The sequence below is a fragment of the Ailuropoda melanoleuca genome, chromosome 14 (assembly GCF_002007445.2).
Source record: "Ailuropoda melanoleuca isolate Jingjing chromosome 14, ASM200744v2, whole genome shotgun sequence".
In the NCBI taxonomy this organism is placed as follows: domain Eukaryota; kingdom Metazoa; phylum Chordata; class Mammalia; order Carnivora; family Ursidae; genus Ailuropoda; species Ailuropoda melanoleuca.
In genome coordinates, this window is record NC_048231.1 from 55870095 (window position 1) to 55890239 (window position 20145).

At 36.4% G+C, this 20145-nt stretch overlaps 1 protein-coding gene across 5 annotated transcripts in view; it reads left to right on the forward strand.

Moving 5' to 3' along the window:
- METTL4 (methyltransferase like 4) overlaps positions 1 to 19833 on the forward strand; it is a 44212-nt gene extending 24379 nt beyond the window's left edge. For all 5 annotated transcript variants that reach the window (XM_011233412.3, XM_034642469.1, XM_034642466.1 and 2 more), the window contains exons 6-9: positions 8905 to 9079; positions 11783 to 11889; positions 12269 to 12360; positions 18121 to 19833. In XM_011233412.3, the coding sequence (XP_011231714.1) occupies positions 8905 to 9079; positions 11783 to 11889; positions 12269 to 12360; positions 18121 to 18266 (520 nt within the window). In that variant the 3' untranslated portion in view covers positions 18267 to 19833. The remainder of the gene's footprint in view (positions 1 to 8904; positions 9080 to 11782; positions 11890 to 12268; positions 12361 to 18120) is intronic.
- The last annotated feature ends 312 nt before the right edge of the window (positions 19834 to 20145 follow it).

The following is a 20145-nucleotide window of genomic DNA, read 5'->3' on the forward strand; positions in this document are numbered from 1 at the left end:
TGGCACTCCTTCTGGCTTGCAAAGTTTTTATTGAAAAATGAGCTGATTATCTTATGGGATTTTCCTCATCTATGACTATTTGTTTCTTTATTGCTGCCTTCAACATTCTCTCATTATCTTTAACTTTTGCCATTTTATTTATAATATGTCTTGCTGGATCTCATTGGTTTCATTTTATTAGGGACTCTATGCTTTTTTGCATTGGATGTGTGTTTCCTTTCCCAAGTTAGGGAAATTTTCAGCCATTATTTCTTCAAATTTTCTGGCCCTTTCCTCTCTCTTTTCCTTCTAGGACCCATACAATGTGAATGCTGGTATGCTTGTTGTTCCAGAGGTCCCTTAAAAATGTCCTCATTAAAAAAAAATTTTTTTTTTCTGTTTTCTTTGTGTAATTTTCACTATTCCCTCTTCCCAGATTGCTGATTCATTCTTTTCTATCATGTAATCTGCTTTTGGTTCTTTCTGGTATCTTTTTCATTTCAGTTATTGTATTCCTCCACTCTGATTGGTTCTTTTTTATATTTTGTTTTTCTGTGTTGAAGTCGTCAATGTGTTCTTCCATTCTTCTCCTGTGTTTGGTGAGCATCTTTATGATCATTACTTTGAACTCTTTACCAGGTAAATGACTTATCTCCTTTTCTTTAGGTTTTCCTTTTTTTCTGGGGTTTTATGTAGTTGTTTTGTTTGGAACATATTTCTCTGTCTCCTCATTTTGTTTGGCTGTGTGTGTTTCTATGAATTAGCTGTAAAAGCTAACTGTCCCGGTATTGAAGGAGTGGCCTTATGTAGGACTGCCTGCTGCATAGACTGTATGCCTGGTGGCTTTGGCAGCCTTGATGGAGCTGGAGTGGGCATCGCATGGAGGTCCTGGGGCATGTTGAGCTGTGGCCACTTCTGTGGAATTGCTGGAGTAGAAGTGGGCATAGGGTGAGTATGTCCCAGGATGTGCTGTGCTGGGGGCACAGGCCACTTGGGTCCTGGAGAATGCTGCTTTGGCAGGATGGCTGGAGCTAGGGCTGATGTGTTTGGGGACCTGGAGCATACTGCATGGGGACCGCCTTTGAGGGATAGCTGGAGCTGGAGTGGTCCAGGGGTCTGGAGTGTGCTGGGGTGGCCCTACTTGGTTGGTAATGTACCCGGACCCTGCTTCTGTTTACGCTATGAAGGTAGATGCAAAATGTAAAAATGGCGCTTTCTGGTTCCTCTTACCCAGTGAGTTTCATTGGTTCTGTACCTGTTTGTTGAAGGCTGTAGCATTAGTAAATGGATTTCCTTCATTTATAGTCTATCTGCCCTTAAGCTGCTATGTCCACGGCAGGTGAATCTGTGCATTGGCCCCTCATCAGTATCCTTCTCTACTGTAGGTCACCTAGTCAAGAGCGGGGTTCCTGTTGTATCCATATTTCTCCTACTTTTCCCCATTGGTCCCTTTATCATTTGTTGTGTAGAGGCTGTGCAGTCAGCCCTCTCTTCTTCTTCTGGAGGAATGTCTCCATATATAGGTATAGAGTTAGTGTGTGGGAGGAGATGCATTCAGATTTTTCCTGTGCCACCATCTTGGACCCTCTTAGCAAATTTTAATGTTTTCAGTCTGTTCTGTATTTTAGTTACAATGGTGAGTAATCTCTTTTTTCTTTTATTATTAGATTTTAAACATTGGATTGGGGGCGCCTGGGTGGCACAGCGGTTAAGCGTCTGCCTTCAGCTTAGGGCGTGATCCCGGCGTTATGGGATCGAGCTCCACATCAGGCTCCTCCGCTGGGAGCCTGCTTCTTCCTCTCCCACTCCCCCTGCTTGTGTTCCCTCTCTCGCTGCCTGTCTCTATCTTGTCAAATAAAGAAATAAAATCTTTAAAAAAAAATTAAAAAAAAACATTGGATTGGGTGCTCTTTGAGATAAGGGTGCTAATATAGGTGCTNGCTCCTCCGCTAGGAGCCTGCTTCTTCCTCTCCCACTCCCCCTGCTTGTGTTCCCTCTCTCGCTGCCTGTCTATCTTGTCAAATAAAGAAATAAAATCTTTAAAAAAAAATAAAAAAAAAACATTGGATTGGGTGCTCTTTGAGATAAGGGTGCTAATATAGGTGCTTTTTTTTTTTTTAAGATTTGTTTATTTGAGAGTGAGAAAGAGACAGTGAACATTAATGGAAGGGGCAGAGGAAGAGAGAGAGAGAATCCCAAGCAGACTCCATTCTGAGTGCGGAGCCTCACTGGGGCTTGATCTCATGACCCTGAGATCACAACCTAAGCTGAAACCAAGAGTCTAGTGCTTAACTGACTATGCCACCCAGGCTTCCCACGTTTTTGAAAACTAGATAAAATTAACCATTTTAGTCACGTTAAAGTGTACAGTTTAGTGGTTTTAAAGCATTCACAATGTTGTGCAATAACTACCTTATCTAATTCTGGATTATTTCTATCACCGCCAAAAGAATCCCTGTTCCTGCCAGTTCCTCTCTTTGCCCATACTCTGGCAATCATTAATCTTCTCTTTGTCTCCATGAACCTACCTTTTGGGACATTACATATAAATGGAATCATATAACATATGGCCTTTGTGTCTGGCTTACTTCATTTGATATTTGTTTTCATAATTCATCCATGTTTTAGCATATATCAGTACTTCATTCCTTTTAATGGCTGCATAATATTCCATTGGATGGATATATCTATATATCTCTATGTCTATCTATGTCTATATCTATATCTATATCTATATCTATATCATATTTTATCTATCAGTTGGTGATATTTGCATGGTTTCCAGCTTTTGGCTATAGTGCTGCTATAAACATTTGTGTACAAGCTTTTCTTTTTCTATTCTTTTTTTTTTTTTTTTAAAGATTTTATTTATTCGACAGAGATAGAGACAGCCAGCAAGAGAGGGAACACAAGCAGGGGGAGTGGGAGAGGAAGAAGCAGGCTCATAGCGGAGGAGCCTGATGTGGGGCTCGATCCCGTAACGCCGGGACCACGCCCTGAGCCGAAGGCAGACGCTTAACTGCTGTGCCACCCAGGCGCCCCTTCTATTCTTTTTTTAAGACTTATTTATTTATTTTAGAGAGAGCGTACATGTATGAGCAGTAGGGGCAGGAGAGGGAGAGAGAATCACAAGCAGACTGCATGCTGAGTGTGGAGACTGACATGGGCTTGATCTCACAGCCCTGAGATAAGACCTGAGTTGAAACCAAGAGTTGGATGCGTAACCAACTGCGCCACCCAGGCACCCCTGTGCAAGTTTTTGTCTGAACGTGTGTATTAAAAAATTTGGCCATGCCCAAACAAAGTTTGACTTTTGCCTTCAGTTTCTGGGAGGGAATCTATTCCTGATAGGATTATTTTTACATAGTGTGCGTGGGTTGGGGGGGAAGTTGGGAGACTGGCTATATAAATAATCTTAGGGTGGGGACTACTACCCCAGAAAGGCCAACCATGTCATTTAGGGTAGGCTTTGGGTCCCAGTGGTCTTAATTAACCTGGCGACTGAGTTCAGCTGCTTGGGCAATTAGTCACTCTATTTTGCCTATGTAATGCATCTCCAATGAAAACTCTGGACACTGAAGCTGGGGTGAACTTCCCTGGTTAGCAGTACTCTGTGTGTATTATCACACACAGATGCCAGGAGAGTAATGTGTTCTGATTCCATGGGAGAGGACCATTGGAGGCTCTGTATTTGTAAGCCCCCCAGACTCTGCTCTGAGTTTCTTCCTTTGGCTGATTTTAATTGTATGAAACCATAATAACCTTTACGTGATAAATTGTAATAAGTCTTCTCTTATAATAAACTGTAATCATGATTATAATAGCTTTCAGTAAAGTTCTGTGGGTCTTTTTGACAAATTTTTTAAACCTCAGAGTGGTTTTGGAAACTGCCCAAACTTCTAGTTGGTTGTGGAAGAGAGGGCAGTCTTAAGGCTTGTTCCTTCAGACTTTGTAGTTGCCTAATTCCGGACAACATGTTTTCATTTCTCTTGGGTATATACCTAGGAGCAGAGTTGTTGCAACACATGGCTAACTCTTAAGGGACTACTGAACTTTTTCACAGTGAATATGTCATTTACGTTTTACCTTCCCACTGGAAGCTGATTCCAGTTTCTCCACATTCTCAGTGACACTTTTCTGTTTTGTGTTTGTTTGTTTTCAGTTATAGCCATCCTGGTGAGTATGAAGTGATAATCTTGTGGTTTTGATTTGCATTTCTCTCATTGAGCATCTTTTCATGTCCTTATTGGTCATCTGTATATATTCTTTGGAGAATTGACTGTTCTGATCCTTTGTACATTTTAAAATTAAGTTACTTGTCTTTTTGTTGATTTCTAAGAGTTCTTTATATATTCTGGATATTAGGCCCTTACCTTATATGGTTGGCAAGTATTTTCTCCCATTTTCTCTTGTTGCCTTTTCACTTTCTTTCTAGTGTTCTCACAGCACAAAGTTTTACATTTTGTTGAAGTCCGGCTTAACCTCTTTTTCTTTTTGTTGCTGTGTATTTAGTGTTGTATTTAAGAAACCATCGCCTTGATCAGGGTCACGATGATGTACATCTGTGTTTTCTAAGAGTTTCAGCTCTCACATTTATGTCTTTGATACATTTTGAGTTTAATTTTATATATGATGTGAGGTGGAATCACAATTTTTAAAAATTTTTTTATTTTTTATTTATTTATTTATTTTATTTTTTATTATTTATTTGACAGAGATAGAGACAGTCAGTGAGAGAGGGAACACAAGCAGGGGGAGTGGGAGAGGAAGAAGCAGGCTCATAGCGGAAGAGCCTGATGTGGGGCTCGATCCCATAATGCTGGGATCACGCCCGGAGCCGAAGGCAGACACTTAACTGCTGTGCCACCCAGGCGCCCCCACAATTTTTTTTTTAAAGATTTTATTTATTTATTTGACAGAGAGAGACAGCAAAAGGGGGAACACAAGCAGGGGGAGTGGGAGAGGGAGAAGCAGGCTTCCTGCTGAGCAGGGAGCCTGATGCGGTGCTCGATCCCAGGACCCTGGGATCATAACCTGAGCTTAAGGCAGACTCTTAACGGCTGAGCCACCCAGGCTCCCCTGGAATCACAGTTTTATCCTTTTGCATTTGGATGTCCAGTTGTCCCAACATCATTTGTTGAAAAGATTGTTCCCAATTACTTCTCATTATTAGGGTTACGTGTTAAATTCAAAAGAATCAAAGAGCCTAATTTTGTAACATTCTTTGGTAATGTGTTCCAGTTTTCTCTAAGAATTATTCTTAAAATACTAAGTTTAAATTTCGTTTGCCTTGTATTTTAATGAAAATTGATAGTTTTTTATGTGTTATTCTTTTTTTTTTTTTTATTATGTTATGTTAGTCACCATACAGTACATCATTAGTTTTTGATGTAGTGTTCCATGACTCATTGTTTGGGTATAACACCCAGTGCTCCATGCAATATGTGCCCTCCTTAGTACCCATCACAGCATCCCCCCCCCCCATAAAACCCTATTTGTTTCCCGGAGTCCATAGTTTGTTATGGTTCATCTCCACCTCTGATTTCCCCCCTTCATTTTCCCCTTCCTTCTCCTAATGTCCTCCCTGCTATTCCTTATGTTCCACAAATAAGTGAAACCATGTGATAATTAGCTTTCTCTGAATACTCTTTAGAAGTTTTAAAAAAGTAAACAAATAATAATTAGCAACATCTTTGGAGGCACTTTTATAATTCTGAAAAATAGACTCATTCCGTTTATAATGTCCTATGATAAATTTTACATAGCACATTTTGAAATTTTTTGTTTTCAAAAAATTTTTTTTGAAATTCTTTGTTTTTTTTTAGCTTTTAAGCATACCTTTATGATCTTTTTGTAATGATTTATTGTATTGTTTCTTTCCCTCAACTTTTGACTTTAAAAATTCCAAACTGGGAGAAAAGTTGAAAGAATAGTACACGAATATCAAATTACCTTTCCTGTAGATTCACCAGGTTTTAGTATTCTACCACATTGTGTGTATTTTCTCCTTCTTCGTCTCTCTGCTTTTTATCTGATATTGTAGACATCATGCTTTCATCAATAACTTCTTTTGCGAGTATCTCCTAAAAACAAGGATATTCTTCTACATAACTGTGATGCCATTATTACTCCAATAAAATTAATATTGCCATTAATAATATTATTAAATATATTTATATATTCTTTTTTAATTTTTAACCTCTGCTCAATGTGTTTTTTTATGGCTGTATTTTTCTTTTTCGGTTTTCAGATTTAAGCTCTAGTCAGGGATCACACATTACATTTGATCTTTATTTTTCTTTTTTTCCTTTAATGCAGAATAGTCTCCTGGCCGTTTTTTACTTTTCAGGATATTGACTCTTTTTTAGTATCCCATGCCCCTTTTTTGCAATTTTCTACCATTTGGATTTGTCAGATTGTTTCTTCATGATTAGATTCAGGTTAAACATTTTTGGTAAGAATAGTACCTTGGTGATAAAGATGTGTATTTTGGAATTTGTTCAGTGATTTCTAGGAGATTAAGACTAAAAAATGGAATATTTCATTCCTCTCCCCTTACCCCACATCAACCCAATTAAATAAAATCGAGGCAAAGAATCTGCAGTTATTGGGAACATCAAACTTCAAATTTTTGATCTGATGTTTTTCATACTTAGGCAAACTTAGTTTTTTGAAATTACCGCTTTGATTATAAGAAATGCTAGTCTACTGGAAGAGCACTGGTCTGGATGGTATTGCGTGAGATATGAATTGTTTTACTCGTTTATTTAAGAAATTCTTACTGATCACTTCCTCACATCATACAGTTGCTATGTGTGAGAACTGGATTCCAGTGCTTATTGCATTTGGCCATTAGGAGGTCATTTACTTTTTCCGGAGCAGGTATAGTAGTTGAAACCTCATTATAGTCGATTGAGGAATAAAATAAAGGAGAGGATGTAGAAAGACTAAATGCATATCAGTCCTTAGCTTAGGTATAGACATAAGACTGAATGGAGGGAATTTCTCTTCTCTTCTCTCTTCCCCTTCCCACCTGCCCTGTTTCTCTCCTCTTTCTTCCTTTAAAACCTAGGCTGACGGTAAGGAACTGCTAGAGAGGTTGAAACACAGAAGGAGAGGAATAACTAGCATTGTAAGATACTGGAAGATGGGAATAAGAGAACAGAGTTGGAGGGATAAGCTTTAGATAGGTGAAGCCATACCATTTGATTTAAGAGGAAATGTATACAAATGGATAAGTGAAAGTATATAAGGAGAGAGAGAGGGTTAGGTAGTTGAAGGAGTCAGGTGGCCTTTGTTTTTACTGATATGAGTTAACTTCATATGCCAAGAGTTGAGTTTTGGTAAGAGATTTGAAAAGAGATGAGGGTTTGTAAGAATTGATGAGTCATGTTGAGAGCCTGAGAATGGGTTTAGTTGACCCAATTCTTCACTTGCATTTTTTTCAACCTAATTTTCCCCATATGAAGAGGTTAAATTGAATTGTGTGAAAGTTGGGTTGAATTGAAGATAAGAGGTTTGAAGGAGCTGTGGGGTGAAGGGTAAAGGGGGGATGGGAATTTAGGGTGCTAATGCGAGGGCAGTGAAATGATTGGTAATCTGTGGAGAAGAGGAGCGTATGTGCAGGAAGAAATGAAAGACTCAATAAAGTAGAGGGATAGGGCATGGTTTGCTTTGATAAGGTCTAGGAATAGGTTAGGGATAGGAGGTTAGAGCCAGAGATAGATTGATGTTTAGTTTCAGAGATGGAATAAGTGTGAGTGATGGTGAGGTCCAGGTTAGGGTCACTGGAATGGATTATTGGGGTGAATGCAATTGTATTTGTTTAGGGGAAGAATAGTTGAGGTATGCACATTATATAGATTGTGTCTTGAAATTGCCCAGGACAATGGCAAGATTTGTGTTGGTAAGGTAGAAGGATCTTAGAGCTTAAGGCTTCATTGATTGTGGAGAGTGAGGAAGAAATGGGTTCAATAAAGAACATTACAGTCTAGCACAGCCAGATAGCATACCTCTCAAAGAGGAGTGGATTTTATGCAAGTGTGGAGGAATTTTAGCCTGAAAGCAGCTAATAGGGGAGCTAGGAGAATACGGACTCTCCGCTCTCTGTTGTGTGTGTTGGATGTTGGAGAAAGGCCTACATTCATTAGATTGGGTTTTATAGAGCAAGTAGTTCTAGCAAGAGAAATAAAACTTTATGCTGTTAATGACTAGGAGGTGAAAAACTATAGAATTTTTTTTTTAATGAAAGCATGAGGGTTTTCTTTCTTTCTTTCTTTCTTTCTTTCTTTCTTTCTTTCTTTCTTTCTTTCTTTCTTTCTTTCATTTTTAAAGATTTTATCTATTTATTTGTGAGAGAGAGAGGAGAGAGCACAGCAGAGGGAGAGGGAGAAGCATGCTCCCCGCTGAGCAGGGACCTCCATGACCTCAGCTAAAGGCAGACGCTTAACCAGCTGAGCCACCCAGGCACCCTGAAAACATGAGGGTTTCAAAGAGCCCAGTGGAATTAATTGGGATTAAGAAAGAAGCAGGATGATAGATCGAGGGTTGAAAATACAGTGGAATATTGAGAGAGCAGTTTCAAGACTCACTGTGATGGGGTCCCTGTGTAATGTACAGATTATGGAAACCAAACAACGATATTTGCTAAATTTTGAATGGGGAAGAAGCATATTAGTGAAATTACTGAAATGTAATACATTTAGAAATGATAAGTATAGCCTGACAATTTTATACTATTAAAAATGGAAAAGGGTTAATTTTGACTTGCATGTAATAATGTGTCCACTGGGTGTCACTGTGGCTTCATGTTTAGTATACAAACCACTCTGCTCTGTGTGGAGTTAACATCACATGGGTCTTCTCTCTGCTGATTTTTCCTTTTTGCAGTGAATTTTGCTAATATCTTTTTCTGTTTACTTTTAGGTACAGCTATTTATCACCACTGCAAATAAAGCAGATACCTGTTCCTAAACTGGCGGCTCCAAACTGTCTTGTTATTACTTGGGTGACCAATAGACAGAAGCACCTACGTTTTGTAAAGGAAGAACTATATCCTTCTTGGTCTGTTGAGATAGTTGCTGAGTGGCACTGGGTAAAAGTAAGTTGAAAAATTAACTTATATGTTAATATAGTGTGACATAGAAGTCACATGAATGTAGCGTCTAATTTTTAACGCTTAACATGTCACTGCTCTACTCCTTCAAAACATTTGTCTTTTTAAAACTTTTACTTTGATACTAAATACTTTTTTTGATACTAAATAGTTACATCTTCTTATTCTCAAAGGCTTTAAACCTTTTGTTCTGTGTCTTTTTGTAGTAGAGCCTCAAACTGCTGGCCTTAGCAAATGATTCAGGGAGATACCAGGATGACCTTCTAAAAAGCTCTGATGTCTAGTTTAAAAAACAACAAACAAAAACTTCGGAGAATCTATCAGTAAACACAGTGTTATTCTTCATCTTCTTGCTCTTTACACATCCAAAATTTCAGTCACCCTTTGTGACTTCTTTCCTGTTTTTTTTTCTTCTCTTTTTTCTTTTTCTTTTTTCTTATGTTGCTGGGAGAATAAGTAACCCAGCACGGAAGAGGTAGAAAGAACCAAGAACCTTACATACTTTAAGTCCTCGGTGCCTTATGTGCCACTGTGTTTATTTTTGAAAGAAATGATTCCAGCTGTTGGATTGGCTGAATGATCTTTAATATCTCTGTTTACTATAAGAACAAAAAAATACAGAAAAATAAGGCGTCAGATCAGAGTCCATTGGACATCCTTTTATTTATTTATTTATTATTTACTTATTTTTTAAACGATTTTATTTATTTATTTTTNATAAGAACAAAAAAATACAGAAAAATAAGGCGTCAGATCAGAGTCCATTGGACATCCTTTTATTTATTTATTATTTATTTATTTTTTAAACGATTTTATTTATTTATTTTTCAGAGACAGCCAGCAAGAGAGGGAACACAAGCAGGGGGAGTGGGAGAGGAAGAAGCAGGCTCCTAGCAGAGGAGCCTGATGTGGGGCTCGATCCCAGAACTCTGGGATCACGCCCTGAGCTGAGGGCAGATGCTTAACAACTGTGCCACCCAGGCGCCCCGTGGACATCCTTTTAAAGATGCATTGTCTACTTACATGAATTTTGCAAAAGCCCCCCTACATTTTAAAAAGATAAACCAACTTGTTATCAGTTGAATGTTTAATATTTATATAGCTGATATATTCATTTTAGACAGGGGAGTTCTATTTTTATGTGCTTTGTATGTATTTTGTAGTTTACTGTTGTATCGTCTAAAAGGTGTTGTGTACATTGTTTATTTGCACATATTTTAATGGACTTAGCAAACAAACATTAACGGTTGTATCTTTGCTTTTATAATGTACTTTGGGCTTAGCTGTGGTTGATTTGGTATATAGGACATTGATGGGAATATAAAACTCCATTCTACGCTGTACGTTACGACAGTTCTTTTATTTTAGAGACAGGGGCCAAAGTCAGGAAAAGGGTACCTTTTGAAATCAAAACTAGTAAAATGTTAATACATTAAATCTAAGACTATTCTGTTCATTTGTAGTACTAATCAGTACAAGAGATGATATGAAAAGCCTAGAGTTTAAAATAAAAATGCAGTATATTATATGAGACACTGTTAAGTAATTACATGTACTGTTATAACAGAAGGAGTGATTTGCGTTGAATATAAAGTATATCCAAAGAAGAAGAATTTGCCTGTATTTATACAGCACTGTGTGGAAGAGATGCTGTCCCTCCTGGGCCCTAGAAGTGATAAAAGGACTTTACTGATTTGGCTTTTTAGTTATCTTGATATTGAGTAGAAGGTTCAATAGATGATAGATAGGAATATTCTGATGGTGAAAATGTGTATTTCAATGGTTAGTTAATAAATTGATATTGCTATTATAAATTGTGTTTTCAGTTTGATTAGCTTTAAGTGAGTCTTGGAGAGTATGATCACTCCAGGGTGAAATGACGAAATTGAATTTCTGGGTTTTATAATGCCAAGGGATTAGACTAAATATTGTCTATCTTATCAGTCCCTGAGTTTTTTTTTTTATTTAATTCTAGCTCTGATGGTATTTAATGACACTATTTTCTCTAAAGTTTAATAAGGTATACTTTATTAGAATCCACTTAGTCACATTGCTTGTAATCAGTAAATATTATTTGAATGAATAAATGAATTAATGATGATATGGTTTCAGGAATACATTTTAATGAAAAGTAGATTTTTATGTGTAAGATGATAAAATATTTAAAATATTTTAGTCCCTTAGAGCTTGCCCTGTCCAAGTGATACTCCTTAGCCATATGTGGCTCTTTTGTGTTTGAAACGTGACTACTCAAAATTGAATTGATGTTAAGTGTAAAATGTACACTGGATTTGAAACACTTAGTATGAAAGAAAAAATATAACACACCTCAATAACTTCTTGAATTTATTATATATTGAAATAGTATTTTGGATATTGAGACTAAGCTAAATATATAATTAAAATTACTTCCACATTCTTTTTACTTTTTTAATATTTAATGTTGTTAGTAGAAAATTTAAATTTTCTACTTTAAATTTAAGTTAGAAAATTTAAATTACATATGGGGTTTGCATTTGTGGCTTACATTATATTTTTATTGGATAACACTAGCCTAGAGGGTTTAGTAATTTCTTTTTCTTTGGCAGAAACTGTATAGTGATAGAAAAAAAAACCCCAAACTCTTTCCTGGATATTTACAGATGTATGGTTTTATTTTCTTTTGTTTTTTTGTCTCCTTCCTCTCAGATCACCAGTTCAGGAGAGTTTGTGTTCCCATTAGATTCTCCACACAAAAAGCCTTATGAAGGTCTTATCCTGGGGAGAGTTCGAGAAAAAACTGCTGTACCATTAAGGTAGGAAAGTGATTTTTCAAAATTGTATAAATGTATACATTTATAAATTTTATAAAATTAATAGTGTGGTGATCATTGATTTTCCTTAATTTTCACATTTTTGAAAATCTGAAAATGGCCCAGACAGAAAAGTGTGAATGATGGCACATGAAATTTTATATTATTTTTTGTTTTACCTAGTGTAATTGTCATTAGAAAAGGAAATTATTGGTACTGTGTCAACACTTAAATTGCTGATTTCCATTATTGCTTCTATTCTTGAATTTATTTTTAAATTCAGTTTCGATTTGAAAAGTGAAAAAAATCAAGGCAACTGTGGCTTATATATGAAAAATTGTCCTTTAAAATATAATTTACTTTGTTGTTTTGTTTTAATTAGGAATGAAGATGTAAAAGTACTTCCCATTCCAGATCACAAGTTAATTGTCAGTGTGCCCTGTACTCTTCATTCACATAAGCCACCGCTTGCTGGTATGTTTTTATAGAATAGAATTGTTCTGACTTCTGTCAAATTGAAAAAAGGATTGAATATAGTATTTGAGTGGTGTAGAGATTGGAAATTAACTGGGATGTTTTATTTTCATTAATATTTTAAAATTTTACAGCAGAATTTATGAATTGTCATTTTAATTTTTATTTTGTTACAAAAGCTTTACTGTTTTCATTTGGTCCGTGACTTAAGAGAGGGCTCTATGATGGTTAAAGGGCTGCCTAGTGGCTGCAGGGAGAGGCACAGGCAGAAGCCCTGACATCAGGGGGATGTGGAGGTACCCCTCAAAGGCTGCTGGGCTCTGGAGGCTCCTAGCTGTGCTTGAGGGTCAGCCTTTTGAAGAGATACTTGACTTGCCCAGCCCAGCTAGGAGCCAGCCACCAGCCAGCCTGTGGAGGTCAGTCAGGTGGTCACCCATGTTCTTGGTGAGTTTTGCCTCCTCATCTGGAAGTGGCTCTCCAGGAAGTCACACAGATGGCGATTTGTGTGGGCAGAACCCAGAAGGCATGCATACCCAGAAGGGCCTGGTTCAGGCTTTGCCTCACTCATCTTGGGAGGGGTGCTTCATGTTTCGGAGAAGGGTATGGCTGCCGCACTGGTTTTGCATCTTCCAAGAGATGCCTGGCCAACTTGAGGAAGAAGTGCGTAGGCCTTCCAGAGTCACATCGTCACAGTCCAAATAGAAGCCCTGAAAGAGTTGGGTGTAGGAGGTCTGCAAATACAGGCTGACCAGACAGTGGCCTCCACCTTGGGAGAATAATTCTGATGAATCTGGGAGCTCATCGTTGGTCAGCAATAAGGAGTTAACTACAAAAAATGGGGTTGGCTGGTCCTGAAGGTTGTTCCTGGAAAGGAGATCGGAGGTGGTTGGAGGATGGTCAGAGAATGGAAGAAGGGGAGTCCCTGGGTCTGTTCCATCCAAAGACTGTTGAACAAGGTAATTGAACTGTTGAAGCAAGAGATAGGTTTGTGGGATTGCCGGATGTGCTGTGTAGATTAGTTTTACTTCACCTCTGCTTTTCCTCTATACCATTTTTTAGGTTCCCCTTATTATTGATTGTTACTCCCTCACTGTCCTTGATAGACTGAAGACTGATGGGTTATCTAAGGAATGTAGTTCTACTAGGGGCTTCATTTGACTATGAGGGCTCTATCCCTTGCTGTTCTGAAACTTGATACTTGGTAGAGATTTAGTTTTATGTTGAGGTAGTGTTGCTTTTCTGAACCATTGGAAAGGTAACTGCTGCAGCCTAGAATTCTTACTAGTCTTAATGCTTTACTATAATGTTCATCATTCAGTGAAACTAAGCAGCAAGGACTAATGGAAAGCGTTGGCTTTTGGAGATCGGATGAGTTTGAATCCTGGTTCTGCTACTTAATGAGTTACTCTAACCATTTTCTACCTCAAAGTCCTCACTTAAAGAGAGACTAATGGTATTTAATCTTTTAGAGTTGTGAGGATTGCTTATAATGTATTTGAAATTCTATAGCATATAGTAGAAGCTCCATAAATGCTAGATTTTTCAAGTGAGAGTTTAAAAAAATAGGAGTGTAGGGGCACCTGGGTAGCTAGTTGCTTAAGTGTCTGACTTTTGATTTTGGCTCCAGTCATGATCCTTAGGGTCGTGAGATCGAGCCCCTGTGTTGGGCTTCTCACTGGGCATGGAGCCTGCTTAAGATTTTCTCTCTCCCTCTCTCTGTGCCCTCCCCTCCTAAAAAAAAATAGGAATGTAAATCTTGAGATAGACTCAATTTGATATTGTTTCCTGTTCAAAACATTTTTTGAGGAATATCTTTTTTATTAATTTGGTGATCCCTGTTTAAAAAAACCCAAAACATGGGGCGCCTGGGTGGCTCAGTCATTAAGCGTCTGCCTTCGGCTCAGGGCGTGATCCCGGCGTTATGGGATCGAGCCCTACGTCAGGCTCTTCTGCTGGGAGCCTGCTTCTTCCTCTCCCACTCCCCCCGCTTGTGTTCCGTCTCTCGCTGGCTGTGTCTCTCTCTGTCAAATAAATAAATAAAATCTTTAAAAAAAAATACAAAACTTTTAAGCATCCATTGAGGAAAACTACAGGGTCCCCAGCCGGTCATATTATTTTGTGGAATATGGGATAGTTCATGAGCTAGAATACATAGGAAAGTGAATACAAATTCTGAAGGTAATTTTTATTGATCGCACTTAGAATTTCTGATATCTTAAATGGCTTATGCAGAAGAATTTGTAGTGTTACTTCATTTGAGAAGTATTCAGATGTTTACCTGATGATCCGTTTTTTGACTTAGAAGCATGCTGAATGAGTAATCATCTTTAAGCTCTGTACTGTCATAGACTCTTCATTGCATTAAATATGTGCCTTATATGAAAAGTGAGATTGCACTGTTTTTTGAGAAAAAAATTATGTTTGGTACCAGTATTCAATGGAGGAAATCTAATTTGTATTTTTTTCATTTGAGTTTTCTTTATCATTCAGTGACTATCAAAGCATAATTTTAGTATTCATCTTAGGGCTTATTTTTTTACTTTTAAAAATCTTAAAGCCAAGACCCAACCTTTCATTCTCAAATTATAGTTAAATTGTTTATCAATTCCTTTTACATAGGATAAAATTATGTTTAAAGATTAATCTTAAGAAACAAGGTTTTAAAATAGTAAATAAAAATTAGTCTTAACGTCCTGTATGTATGAAGCGCAGTTCTGCCATATTCCCAGTAGAGGGCAGCACAAACACATTTATAGGATTGAGAACCTTTAAAAAGAAAAGTTAAATTTTTTGGGGGGGAATCCACGTGACTTGATATGTAATCCTTATGTTTTGTTTAGGTAGTGGTAGACAAGAAGTATTTGTAATCCTGTATTTTTAAGTTTATGTTACTATGTAGGAAGTGCATGTATTTTTAGGTATAGTGCTATACAAATTAAAGCCATCGAAAAACAATTTCTGCTTTATATTTTACCCTGAAATCATAACTCTAGGATTTGGGATAGTACATGTTCTATATGTAATGCTTAGACCTTTTATGTGTAAATGTTCTTAAACTGTTTTATGCAAATTCATAAAAAGAAATGTTCTCTTTTTTGCTTCTAGAAGCACAAAGATTTAAAAAAAAATTTTAATTTATTGCTGCATTTACTCTGTTTTTAAGTTTTGAAGTTTCCTGCTACAGATCAAAAGATAAGCCATCAGTAGCTATGGCTTGTAAGCTAACATTATAAACGAATATTAAATTTAAAGATTTAAAAATATTTGGATCAAAAATTTTTTTTATATTTTACCTTAGAGGAATTTCTACTCCTTTTACTACTTTACTCACTAACAGTTTCTATCTGAAGAGTAAAACAGAGTTTGATGAGATTCTGCGCACTGGTGTTTGAACCTCTTTTCCCTTAGCCCTGCCCCATGTTCCCAGAACAAAATGGGAATGACTGGCTATGCGTGGAATATTTCCTCTTCCTTGGTTAGAAGTATGTTTTGCTAATGTCAGATGTTATATAATTATCTAAGTATGTGTGTATGTCATAGTCATACTTTAATTTATACATTTGAATTTTTTAAAAATTGAGGTATAACTGACACACACCATTATATTAGTTTCAGCTGTATAACATAATGATTTGGTGTATATGTACATTGAGAAATGATCACCAAACACAATGAGTCTAGTTAACATCCGTTACCACACATAGTTAGAAAATTTTTCTCTGTGATTAGAACTTTTAAGATCTTGAGTTTACTTTTAAATTGGTATTTAAAATTAGTAAGAATAAAACGTTTCCATTCATTTGCTTTTATTTCTTTTGCTTTGTTTTGAAATGTGGTTAACATTTTGAAAATATTACTTCTTGACTTTCTGTTTTTCTCAACCAGAAAGGGGAAAAAAAAAAAAAAAGCAACCATGCAGGAACGTGTTACATTGAGAAAGTAGGAGGTAGCAAATTGGTGTAGGTTTTGTGTACTGTATTTGTCAACTCCTGAGTGCTTGGCCATCTTTTTCTACTGGATTGTGTACTCTTAGAAAACATGGCTGTCTGTTTCCTTTGTTGAATTCCGTAGCACTATAGTGGATGCTCAGAATGGTAAACATTTTTGACTGACTCCCGCCCGTTTGGACTCCAGATTATGGTTCCAGAATAGAGTTGCTAATGTATTTGTACCAAAACACTGAACAAACAAGCAAAAACAAACAAAACCTTGCTTCAGTATAACCTTAGACCACATTAAAAGTGAATTGAGGTTGGTTAGGCATTGAATTCATGGAGAAAAAATGGAAAAGGGATATAAGTTTATCATCCTCTAAGACTCTGGGGAAATCTTTCTCTTTCAGGTTTAATAACATTTAATTATACACTTATGAAAGGACTAGAAGTCTCATGTTAGCATCTCCTAAAAGCTATCAAAGCCCAAATTTGACTTCAGTTGGATTATAGACAATGAATGCTTTAAATTCTTTGATTTTTGATAAACAGGACCAATACTTTTATAGAAATAAACTTATTTTGTTGTGAGAGTGATTGGAAAACATTATGAACATAAAATTTTTTATATATTTTCTTTTAAACTTTACCTATATCAAGTACTCCTAAGGAATACTTATCATTCCTAAAGGGAATTTGATAAATTTCTTCCAAGCTTTATCTTGTATAGTAATTAGGAACTATATTTAAAAAATGCTCTTCTAGGACTTTTCATCCCTGAATTGTTATTTTCATACCCAGTTCTTGTAATGTGGATAATATAGCTAACCGGCAATGATCAAGGTTAAATTGATTTAAATATTTGTAATCTAAATGAACATGTGCTTTAAAAAAAAGCTTCTATGGTATTTTCTTTCTGTTACTGGGTATCATAGCATTAAGTTAACATATGTATGAGGTACCTTTTTCCTGATAAAATATAATTTTCATTCGTTATTAATACATTACATAAGGACTACTCGTGGAAATAATATGGTGAAATTTTGGGTAAAAAGGATCTATAATTTAGAAATGATGGAGGGGCGCCTGGGCGGCACAGCGGTTAAGCGTCTGCCTTCGGCTCAGGGCGTGATCCTGGCGTTATGGGATCAAGCCCCACATCAGGCTCTTGCCGCTATGAGCCTGCTTCTTCCTCTCCCACTCCCCCTGCTTGTGTTCCCTCTCTCGCTGGCTGTCTCTATCTCTGTCAAATAAATAAATAAAATCTTAAAAAAAAAAAAAGAAATGATGGAATTTGCTACCAAGTTATAGCTACGAGGGTATTGTATTTGTTAGTTATATGTGTTCAATATTTTTATTGGTATCCAGTTCTTCATTTACTGCTCTTTTGCTAATATATATGCTTGCAGAGACTTATATTTTATCTCAGTTTTTTAAGTGGGTTATTTTTGTGTTGTTCCTTTATATTTCTTTTTCATGCACAGGTTACATTTATTAAAAAATTAAGTTAAGGAGATGTGTCAGCAGTATTGGTAAACTGAGTCACCTATGAGGGCACGAAAATTCTTATTTATCATCTACAAATGAAAACTGATAAATCAGAACTCCTGAAATTTCCAGTGGTGTGTTTCCAATCTCAGGAGTGCTTATTTCAAATGATTTCTAACTATAAATAGTAAAGCCTGTGTTGAAATCCTTGAAATTAATTAGTTGTTCCCTGCCCCCCCCCTTTTAAGGAAACATTCCTGCTTTTCTGCTTTAAACTGCTAAAGGGAAATTGATTCCTTTTTTAATAATAATTTTTGTGTTTTTTCTCTTTTTTGGACAGAGGTTCTAAAAGACTATATCAAGCCAGATGGGGAATGTTTGGAATTGTTCGCTCGAAATTTACAGCCAGGTTGGACTAGTTGGGGCAATGAAGTTCTCAAATTTCAACACATGGATTATTTTGTTGCTCTGCAGTCTAGAAGCTGACTATGATCTTAAAGTTGTGATTTTCTTCAGGTTTTCTTCACCCCTTTTTCCTTCATTCTAACTGATATTTCCTTTTCTTACCAACCGGTATGCTTAGAAATGTAAATAGGCTTGGTTTTTCTGAGGAAGACCAGAAGTGACTAGTCTTTGTGTAATTTTGAGATGAATTTACTTCAGTTGCACTAGTATTCCCCATTATTCCAGATTCACTGCAAATAAAGAGGTAAGCAGTTAGAAAAATGATAAGACTTTGTTATTGAAAAAGTTTGGAAAGCACGTGCTATGGACCAGAGGTCATAATTCTGCCTATGGATGTGTTTTATTTGGCCCGTATGGTGTTGTAAAAAAAATTTGAACCATCATTCTGAAAAATTGGGAGATTGCACATAAAGTGTAGATTTTTGCTTTTCTTTAAACATCAGAAGCTCTGGCTGCACTGTGGTCTGTATTCTTCCTGGCATCAGTCAGTAGGACCTAGTGATAGCAGCTCACTTGGGAAGGGACATGGACTCTGCAGTTTACCACAGTAACACTTGCTCCATGCCACTCACTTGTGTTGTCTACTTGGCCCCTGTGCAACCCAAATTTATGACTCTGGTATACTGTTACATTCTGGAAAAAATATTGAGAGATCTGGCAAGTACCTCATCATTGCACTGAGCTTATGAAACCTTTTTGGAGGGTTTTAAATTGCATTCAAGGTCACTTTTCAAGTACTTCTTAGTTTTGCTTGGTTTTCTAGAAGATTTAAAAAGTATTTCTTATAAAAATGTCAGAAGATAACACTGCTTATGATTTAAAGGATATTTATATTATGTACATTTTCCATAAATATTTTTTTACTAAGTAAAATATTTTTTACTGAAATGATTCTTTGAAAAGCATGCTGATTTATTGTGTATAACCTTTTTTAAATTGAGATACGATTTCACATAAAATTCTCCAATTTTTACTATAGGTTCAGTGAGTTTAGAAAACATATATATGGTTGTCTGTCTACTACCATAGTCACGATATAGAACGTTTTCTTCACCTCCAAAACTCATGTGTCCAATTACAGTCAGTCCCTTCCTCCCACCCCTGGCCTTTGGTAAACAATGGTTTGTATTCTGTCATTAGTTTTGCTTTTTTAGAATTTCATGTAAACAGAATCATAGAATATGTCATCTGTTGTATCTGGCTTCTTTCACTTAGCATTTTGACAAAAGTGTTTATTTAATTTACAGCTTTTCTACAAATATTTATCTGCTAAATAAAATGTTAGTTTGAAATGGTTATCTGACAGGATTGCCAGTTTGTTTACTGATTTTGCCAATGAAAAATGTTATTTTGGAAGTTTTTCATTCTTTGAGTGTGTGAATATAGTATTGTAGACTTAACTTTGTATTTATAGGGATATTCTAACTTGTTAATGAAATGAAAAAAGGTATTAAACTTGAAGCAAACATCTCACAACCTCATTTGAAACTCTTTCCAGCCTCTTGTAGTATTTTTAGATTTTGTGTAATTTGTGGAAACATTCTACCCTCACCAAGTTTTTGGACTTTTGTTTTTGTACCATAAATATGATACTTGAGAGAAAAAGAATTTTTATTCACTGAATTTTTATTCACTTTATTCAAGACACAGAGGGTTTGTTTATTTGTTTTTTTGACACAGAAGTTGTAGTCTTAGCTCTGCTCCTAAGTTGTACAACCTGTGGGCCTTGTTTGTAATGCCTGTTTAATTATTGGGCTCTTTTTTTTTGAAGAAAGGATGATTCTGGAAAATGGAACAATCACATACCTCGTGAGAACAAAAAGGCCAGACTAAGAGCACTGAACTTTGATTTCGTTACCACTGAATTTTAGCCGACTGACCTAATGAACTTTATTATTCT